Source organism: Clupea harengus, chromosome 7, assembly GCF_900700415.2.
Source record: "Clupea harengus chromosome 7, Ch_v2.0.2, whole genome shotgun sequence".
Lineage (NCBI taxonomy): Eukaryota > Metazoa > Chordata > Actinopteri > Clupeiformes > Clupeidae > Clupea > Clupea harengus.
In genome coordinates this window covers 28,377,273-28,387,272 of record NC_045158.1, presented here as the reverse complement: position 1 = coordinate 28,387,272, position 10,000 = coordinate 28,377,273, and the positions used below count along the sequence as shown (strand labels likewise).

The following is a 10,000-nucleotide window of genomic DNA, read 5'->3' as shown; positions in this document are numbered from 1 at the left end:
ATGAGTGTCTCTCTGTGTTGGGATCCCAGATGCTGATCCTGAGCTCCCAGTCAGAAGAACACACAGTAATGATATGCTGCCACCAAACAGTAAGTCATTACTGACTGATTCTAACAGCCTCTAAGCCTTTATATCAGGGGTCTAGCACAGAAATAATAGTTTCAATGTATTGATATAATCTGATCTCAATAAAACCCTTTTTCAGCTACTAGACGTAGAAGGCAGAAGGTGTGGTTGGGCTCCAGAGACATAAAGGCCTTGATATTAATCATGTGTAAAAAGTCTTATTTTTCCAGGGTTTAGAAGAGAATAAAGCATAAATACTAGATCTTATCATGTACATTGTGATCAGGGAAACCACAGACAAAAACAGGAGCCAATGGAGGTCGTAGATGGAGTTAAATTTCAGGTTCAGAAACAAACATTTCTGCAAACCAACATTTGTTCCCAAAAACAGCGTTAATGGTCTGGACAGTTTCCTGCCCCTGTTCCCACATGAGCTCACCTGGGCGTTGTCCTGGCACTGTACTAGGAGGCTGGCAGGGTCATGTCTGCACCATCGACACTGAATTCTACCCCACAAACTAGTGATTCCCTTTTCTGTTGAAGTATCAACGCAATGGAAACTAAAGTGACCTCGTTTTCCAACAGCAGGGCTGTGATCGGACTTAGGCTACTGCTCTCTCATTATTCCCTTTGAACTTCTCTCAAGTTTTTTATCATAACTCTGGGAATTTGACATTAAAACAGCAGCAGATTTGGGACACTGCATTCCATGTTACTGTCAGGTGTGAGACTGAATGGATGCGTCCAGACAAACTCCGGATCCTATTTTGCGGATATTCTCCAGAGTTAATTTCTGAACGAGACTAACAACATCCCAGTGTACATACTCTAAACGGATTTTACCCACTATGTCTACAATTAGGATGTGTTCATGAATCAATTCAATGGTTTAAGAACTGAAGGACTTTTAAACGCCTTTACCATCCTAATGAAGATGAGTGGCTCTTGAATTAGTGCATCTCCGTCTTCTCTTGTCAGTGGGAGGTTGGAGGTCTCTAAGATTTTAGCAGCTGAAGACTAAAAATATCACTTAACCTTGAAGTGGTGTTTGGGTTCAACCTGAAACTCAATGGCTTTGGATCATTTGTTTTAAAAAGAACACTAGTTCTGATTTAGTTCATACTGAATCCCCCCCCAGACACACTAATTTATTTTGTAACATATGTTATGCTCGGGTCTGCTGGACCCAGATTTCATAAAGGTTTAAGCTGTAGGAGACAGATGCCCTCTGTAATATCTGAAACTCCTCATATATCCAGACAGAGTTACAGTCATATGCAGTTGCAGTCATATTTAAAGCATTGGAATCTTTCCTCTCCCTCCTTTCTGTCATTTGTATTTCAGTTGTTCACAATTGTTTTTATGATTGTTCACTTCCCTTCAAAACTATTCACACAGTGGGCTTTACACACACACCAGAGCACATGGTTCTTCTGAATTTATGAAGAAGTGGTCATTAAGTACATTTTGTATCAAAGCAATGGAAAAGTATCCACAGTTTAGTATGGTGAATGTGTTTAGTGTTTTGAAGAAGTGTACTTGGTTTCGAGACAATTGTGAAAATGATTGTAGAAATCTTGGTCTAATTGAGAAAAAGTCAACATCTCTTCAGTGTTTTTTATTAATTTATGAATTCTTGTGCTTGTAATAATAATAACAAATAATGTTGTGGTTCCAACAGACCAACGGAAAATATGAACACAACAAAAGAATCAGCATTCTGTATATATGAGCATATGATGTGATTGAAAGATGAGCTTGCTGTGATGTTTATGAAGGCCCTTCTAACTCAGGTTATCTGGCTGTAATGTGATGTTTTCTGTCCCAGTGTCTGAGGCAGTTTCAGGCCAGGCTGTTTTTCCTGAACCAGTGACCAGAGAGGAGTTCTCACAGTGTAAGTTGGACATAAATACATGCAAGCTATCACACACATACACACAACGTGCACACACACAGGCACACACAGGGATACACTCACATGCATAGAATCATGATCATAGTAGCAAACCTACATACACATTCAAACCTACATTCATGTAAACATGTATAACATCACACACAGCGACAAACAACCACACACACATACACACACACACACACACACACACACATTCATGCTTATGAATATAGAGCCACTGAAACATTTTCACCCTCAGTGTCACTCATATAAAAAGAACTCTATTTACACACACACACACACACAAACGCACAAATGTAGGCATCTGCTTAGAGCTGGCTGGGTAGAGATAGAAGGGGAGGGGGTGACAGAAGGGGGGAGGAGAAACAATCAGAAACATGGCAGAAGAAATCATACACGTATCAGGATGAGTATGATAGCATACATGTGGTAAATGTACACAATACATACAAACATAACATGGTATATACATGATGCATACAAAATGTATAGAAGATAAGGTGGGGAGAGAGCATTCAAGTATTGTAGGACAGCTTAGTAGGTGTACAATGTGCTCATAAGGTTACTATTACAAGGGTAAGTAGAGTGATGGAACAGAAAACTATGTCGATGGTGGCAATTATTTACATTGCAGGTAAATGCTAGCACAGAGTTTGGGGTAGAATAAGTGCATGACAGTGTGGTGGGGGTGGGTAGACGTAGGCCGAGGGTATCTACAGGTAGATCGGGTGGAGAGACTACAGCAGCATCCCACAGCGAAGATAATCTAGTTTGTAGAGTTCAGCTGCCAATATTCGTATATGTATTTAATGGATATGGTGATGAGGAACAATGTTTCCACAGCCATCAGTATCTCCGAGCAAAGGGCATGCTAATAAAGAGAGAGAATTTAGTTTGAAAACATCGATTTGACATACAGATAGAGAGTTAACAATTAACATTATGTAATATGGCCACTTTATCAGTATCAGTATTAGCATAATATGATATAGAAGGAGAGGGAGAAGCTGTCTAGCAAGATGTATTAAACATCTATATTAAACCGTATTTAAACATTCATGCTTTTGAATGTTTGAATAGAGACACATCTTTTCTCTCTCTCTCTCTGTCTCTCTCACACACACCCATACAATCAATCACATCACAAACTTTCACATACAAAGACACATGAAAACTTCCACACTCCTATACATGAAGGACTCATCTCACACAATGGAATCAAATGAAACAAACCCAAAATACTTACACACACTCACCATCAATCATTCATACAAAGGACTCCCTTCCGACAAACACACACACACACACACCTAACACATATAAATACCGTATTTTCCGGACTATAAGCCGCTACTTTTTTCCCACGCTTTGAACCTCGCGGCTTAAACAACGATGCGGCTAATTTATGGATTATGATACCTGTGACTGTATACGGTGGCTTTGTGTTTACGGTGGCTTTGTGGAGCTAGGATGCTAGCATGGATGCAGCCGCATGGATGCTTAGCTCCACGCGATTTCTCAGTATCTCTCAATAACTTAACTAATGTCAAAATAACCACAGTCTACCAGCGTAGACAGAACACAACTCAAAACACTTTAGAAAATAAAATAAAAGTTTACAACAATACAAATCCAGTCTTTTCAAGTTCTTTAGCTCACTGGTTTCAAACTAGCGTCTGTCTTCAATCTAACGTTCTAGCTTCTGATTGACTCTTGCGACTGTGCGCTCTTAAAGCAACAGTGCACTTATCTAACCGGCAAAACTAACTATTGTATTAGTTTTGATATTCATTTTAGCCTGTGTAAAGTTAATTTGTTTCAATGTTGCGGTAGGCACCTGCGGCTTATAGACATGTGCGGCTTATTTATGTTAAAAATAATTATTTTTAAAAAATTCAGTGCGTGAGGCTTATATTCAGGTGCGCTCAATAGTCCGGAAATTACGGTACCTAAGTTTGTCCTGTCTTCTCATCCATCAGACTCCTGTCACTTCACACTGGATCCAAACACAGCACACAGAAACCTCCATCTGTCTGAGGGGAACAGGAGGGTGGAGAGGAGAGATGAGGTCCAGTCATATCCTGATCATCCAGAGAGATTTGATGGGTGGGGTCAGGTGCTGTGTAGAGAGGGTGTGTCTGGACGCTGCTACTGGGAGGTTGAGTGGAGTGGGTTGGGGGTTAATATATCAGTCTCATATAAAAGCATCAGCAGGAGAGGAGATGGTAATGAGTGTGGGTTTGGATATAATGATCAGTCCTGGGGTCTGTACCTCTCCAACTGTGGCTCTTTTTTCTATCACAATAATAAAGAGACTAAACACCCTCTAGTGGCCAGCTCCAGAATAGGAGTGTATGTGGATCACAGGGCAGGAACTCTGGCCTTCTACAGCGTCTCTGACACAATGACCCTCCTGCACAGAGTCCAGACCACATTCACTCACACACTCTACCCTGGGTTTGGGTTTGGGTTTGGATCAGTGAAGCTGTTGTGACTGAGATGTACAGATGCTGAATCCAGATTACATTCACCCAGCCTCTCTACATTAGATCACCCGTGAAGCTGTTGTGACTCTGGGGTGGAGCGCTGGGGTGACCCCACGTATTGGCAGGTGTACCGCACTGGTGTGGTGGTGGTCTGGGAAGAAAACAATGCTCTGCAGATGACATCTGAGGCCAAACTTAAATTGTATTTACAATCCTAAATTGGGATGATGAATAAAATGCAAATAAAGACAGAAAGAAGCAATTTGTTAAATTACCTTTTTTTGTATTAGATTACACTGACTACAGTTTTTCTTGATAGCTTATACACTATAACTGGGCCTGTTAACTAAACATCCCAAACCATGACGCCATCTACCAGAAGACAGACTCATTTCCCAAAACTCTCAACACTATCACCCTGTTTTCACACATGATTCAGATTTATTGAACTTTTTGAACACATCCATTCATATATCACTGGCTGCACCATGTGCTCATTCAGTAAACACTGGCATTCAATTTCATTAACTCAAGTCATCACAGCTCAAACCCAATTTACATACAATTCCCCAGGTGGAACGCGAACAGTCAAAAGTGGTCACACACCAATCAGAACCTCAGGATGGGTAGATTACTGGGCCATGGGCCAATCAGAACCTCAGGATGGGTAGATTAATGGGCCATGGGCCAATCAGAACCTCAGGATAGGTAGATAATGGTGGGGGCAATCAGAACCTCAGGATAGGTAAGATTAATGGGCCATGGGTCACTCAACTTTGGGAATGGTCCCAAAGACCCACAAAGTACCAAACTGTTTTGGTTTTTTCATTGGTTTAGATTTGCGTCAATACAATGGAAGCATGTTTTTACTGTATTACAATGTTCTTTACATATCCATTGCATATTTTTATACGTACATTTACATGTTTCTCTGACTTTCAGTTTTATTTTACTACAGTACATTGAGAATTAAACTTCTGAAAATGTATCATGTGTTGTGTCTTTATATTGTGTTCATCATGTGAGAGGTTGTTTCTGGGGGAAACCATAAGTGTCATCACTCATTGCAGTAAACAGATTTCTTACAGGAGTGTTTTGAGTTGATCTCACCAGAGTGTACTGGCTACTCTGTAGTGTGTGTGTACTTGATGGCTTTTGTGTGATGTCTGAAGACAACGTTTGGTTTAGATGAGGGCTGTCAAGCTAATAAATTACTTTCTTTGCGATTAATTGATCTAAATGAATTGCATATATCAAATTGCCATGAGCAGCCTTTAAAAATCTGTCAGATTTGCCTTTGAGGTGAAGAGACAACGTAAACAAGCCTGGGCAGAGTGATGTTCACCACACAATGATGGCAAACAAAAGATACTTCAGTAGACTTTATTTAATGAAGAACACATTTTCCTTATTCCTGATTAACCCATCTGATAGTTTGTCTAAACCTAGCCAGCTGCTTAATGATTTAAAGACACAACTGCACATCCATCCAAACAGCCAGTTCTCAGGCCCACTGCAGATGAAGTTCTCTCATGAACACCATGTCACACCAAGCACTGTGTTGATCTCTCAGGTATACCAGCTACACACTCTCCCATCAGACTCCACTCCACCTCTTCTCTCACTCTCTCTCTCCTTCTCCCTCTGTCCTTCCTCTTTATCCTTCTCTCTGTCCTTCCTCTTTCTCCTTCTCTCTCCCTTTCTACCTCACCCTCTCTTCTCACTCTCCCTTTGTCCTTCCCTGTCTCTCCCTCACTCTCTCGTTCTCCCTCTCTCTCCCTCACTCTCCCTTTATCCTTCTCTCTCTCTCCCTTTGTCCTTCCCTCTTTCTCCTTCTACTTCTACCTGTTCCTGCTCACTGTAATGCTGGACCCGGAGATGTGGATGGAGACGTCTGCACTGGGACAAAACTCCAAGTCATCAAATCCTGTCTGGATGTCTGAATGTCCCTTCAAATCTCACAATGACCTGCACAATGACCTAAAGTGACATGAGATGCAAAACACACAATCGACACTGAACAGCTCCCTTGTATACATTGGGTTGGTAAATAGACAATACTGCATTTTCCTGTGAGTTTAATACAAGCAGACATTCCCTTCAGATTCAGCTCTAGGGGTGAAACCCTCACTCACCTCTTGATAGCAGGGTCTTCTGTGAGATAAATACTGACCCAAGTCTGTATAGAACTGTGTGTGTGTGTGTGTGTGTGTGTGTGTGTGTGTGTGTATGGGAGTGGACATTGAAATGTAGCAAAGGGAAAAAAACATTGCATTAGTATTAAAGTTGATTAAGTATACTCTCAAATACGTCGAGAGGGTTATTCATTGTAGCTGTAGCTGTTCTGAGGAACAACCTTAAAAGAAACCTGTGCAAGTATGTTGACTGTGCATGAAAATCACACTCTGTACCTTGTACAGGTTAGTGCTGCAGAAAGAGGTTCTCTCCCATATGGTTTCTCCCTAAGAAAGGCGTTCAGTAATATCATTTGTGAGGGCGCATGTGAAGTTGAGTAAATAGACATCTGCAGACATGAAACAATAGACTATAAACATCTGAGAAGATTCTGTCTGGAACTAGCAAGGAGTTTACAAGTCCACAGTCAGTTGAAGAATTAGACAAAAGCTGTTTAAGATGTTTCATGCATGGGTATTGGAGTAGTGATCCACATGGTTAGATAGGGAGTATTTCAGCAGAATTTGCCTGGGAAAGGCTTCAGACATGCAGTCAAATGAGGTGAGGTCAGGTGTGTTCAACCTCAGAAGTAGTCTTCATGAAAACCAGTCTGCACAGGAGAGTGGGACCAGTTGCTATGGTGTGAGAAAGCAGTGTGTCTTCACTAAGAATAAGTCTTTACTAAGACATGTTCTCTCTGGCTATCCTCCAGTGGTCATGCATGACATTGGTGAGGTTGTGGTGCCTGTAGAAACTGCATACTGTCTGTCTTTGCCCATAGCTGAGAGGTATATCACCTGGGAAGGCCTTAATGCAGCCATTTTGCATTTCCCCTACGAGTGGATGGACCAGACAAGTAAGCCTCCGGTTGTCCCAGGCACATTCCCAAGCAGGAGAACAGATGGACCAGACAAGTAAGCCTCCGGTTGTCCCAGGCACATTCCCCCAGACAAGTAAGCCTCCGGTTGTCCCAGGCACATTCCCCCAGACAAGTAAGCCTCCGGTTGTCCCAGGCACATTCCCAAGCAGGAGAACAGTGGGTGGCAATGCCCATGAGGATTGGAGCTTGATCAGATTGCTTCCATTTCTAGTCGGGAACAGGGTACCAGAAGGATACTGGACCTGATGGATTGAAAAACCTGGACCCCCGGTTGAAAACCCCTGTTTTATGGCATCGTTATATTCTCTTTTCTTTCTTTCAAATGACTTAAAATGTCCACTAGATGGCGACATTCCTGCTGCAAGCCAAGCTTTAGTACAATTTCCTTTGAATTTCTGTTACGGATATTCCGTTTTTGCAAAGAGACAGTAAACTGCTTTCTGGCGGTTTACTCAGTTCATGAATGGTGGAAAATGAATGACAGTATTCTCTACATGTCAGCGGTTACAAAGAACTTGATCTTAACTGACTCAAAGGCCTTGTCCTTATCAATAACAGAAGGCTGTTTGCAAGAACACGCCCACCCAACCAGGAAGTCGTTTCAAAGTTGCACAACGATTTCAGGCGAAACGAAACTACATGGAGAAACTGTGAAGCGTTACACAGCACAAACAAAGAATGGCAGAAGCGGCTCCAAGTAACCACGAACTTTGTACATGTCCGATTTGTTTGGATCTTCTTAGGCATCCAGTGACTATTCCTTGTGGACACAATTACTGTATGGGCTGCATTACGAGCTGCTGGGATCGGGAAGATCAGAAGGGAGTCTACAGCTGCCCCCAGTGCAGACAGACGTTCACCCCAAGACCCGTTTTAAACAAAAATAATATTGTTGCTGAACTTGTGGAACAGATCAAGAAGACCAGAATCCAAGCTGCTGCTCCTGTTCCATGTACTGCTGGACCTGGAGATGTGGAGTGTGACGTCTGCACTGGGACAAAACTCAAAGCTGTTAAGTCCTGTCTGGAATGTCTGGTGTCATACTGTGAAACTCACTACAAAGTTCACAATGACATACACCCTGGGCGAAAACATAAGGTGGTTGATGCCACAGGCCAGCTACAGGAGAGGATCTGCACCCAACATGAGAAGCCTCTGGAGATATTTTGTCGTACGGATCTAAGTTGTGTTTGTTTGCTCTGTCTGGTGGATGAACACAAAAGCCATGACACTGTGTCAGCCTCTGCAGGGAGGAGAGAGAAACAGGTAAGGACAGGAGTTCTCTTGGCGATAGATTGGACTTGTGTGATAGGACTTGGATATTGGGTTTTCAACTGGAAGGAAAAACAGGCTATAGACTCATCCTCTTTAGGTCCATGATAGAGTGAGGCAGAGAGAGAATAACAATGACATAAAAACACACCTGTCTAATGAAGTTGGAAAACCAGATGGTTAACTTCAGACTGTCAGCATTCTCATGCAGAAATGAAAACACATAGCCTAATTAAATTATATACCATTTAAAAACAGAAATCAGACAGATAATCTCCTGTCACATATTAACTGTATCTAAATAACAAATACACATACAAAGCCTAAATTACCATTTAATGTGTTATGTTTGTTGGCATTTTGTAATACTTCTCTTATTTAACAGTAATTTATATTAAAATGGGCACATCATGCTTTCTGCCTGCAATATTGCTGCACAGTCCTCTCAGATGAGCCCAGTGATTAGGGTGCTGAAATGGCATTGTGTAGGGTCCTGGGTGGTTGACACTATGACTGAATGACATTACATGGTTATCAACTGCCTAGAGGTCACAGGTCACTCAGTGAGGGTATAGTTGCAGTAAGTTTATCAACTCCACAAGAGAAACTATACATGCAATCAATCTTTATTTATTCATATTTAAAGTCAGTAAATCAGTGTTCCTCCTGGTTCTCTCTTTTTTGCTCCACAAAGACAAAACTTATTTTGTGTTTTTCTCAAACCTTGCAATGAAACAGAGTCTCACCAATAAGCTATTCAGCAACACTACAGATCACCTCTCAGTCAGGGTCAGTAGCTTAAACAGCTTGTACTTGCAGGAATGCTATCAGACAATACTAATATTATGATGCCACCATAACTGTTTGTTGTGGATGTGATGTATTCCTTCAACATAGACACACTTGGGGGAGACCCAGAGTAAAATCCAGCAGAGAATCCAGGAGAGAGAGAAGGAGCTGCAGGACCTGAGGAAGGCTGTGGAGACTCTCAAGGTGAGTACTGACCAGAGGAGAGGAGGACAACAGCTGGCTGCTGGAGGAGCCATTTCAGGCTCAATCAGGGCTCTCCTCCAGTCAGCCAGACAGGAGTCTGTAATGCTGAGCCACTTCCCAGCTCCTCTGAGCCTCACTGTGGGTACCAGGCTGTGTGGAGGAGCTGAGTGAGTGGGCTGCTTTAGATGGACCCCCTCCTCTTTGTGTGTC

General features: G+C 42.1%; 3 protein-coding genes across 3 annotated transcripts in view; all 3 read left to right on the top strand.

Annotated features, from left to right (window-relative positions):
- The window catches only part of LOC105894976 (E3 ubiquitin-protein ligase TRIM47-like), a 6,020-nt gene extending 4,540 nt beyond the window's left edge, over window positions 1-1,480 (top strand). The window contains exon 5 of the mRNA XM_042708346.1: window positions 1-1,480. This exon is cut by the window's left edge and continues 585 nt beyond it. The gene's annotated coding sequence lies outside the window, so the exon portion shown is untranslated.
- LOC105898452 (tripartite motif-containing protein 16-like) overlaps window positions 1-4,732 on the top strand; it is a 28,697-nt gene extending 23,965 nt beyond the window's left edge. The window contains exon 6 of the mRNA XM_042708344.1: window positions 3,964-4,732. Within this exon, the coding sequence (XP_042564278.1) occupies window positions 3,964-4,478 (515 nt within the window). The 3' untranslated portion in view covers window positions 4,479-4,732. The remainder of the gene's footprint in view (window positions 1-3,963) is intronic.
- A 3,396-nt stretch (window positions 4,733-8,128) lies between these two features.
- On the top strand, window positions 8,129-9,961 carry LOC116220977 (E3 ubiquitin/ISG15 ligase TRIM25-like). Its single transcript, XM_031569909.2, has 2 exons — window positions 8,129-8,791; window positions 9,695-9,961. Exons 1-2 carry the CDS (start codon window positions 8,204-8,206, stop codon window positions 9,959-9,961), a joined length of 855 nt encoding a protein of 284 aa, XP_031425769.1. The 5' UTR covers window positions 8,129-8,203.
- Window positions 9,962-10,000: the final 39 nt, after the last annotated feature.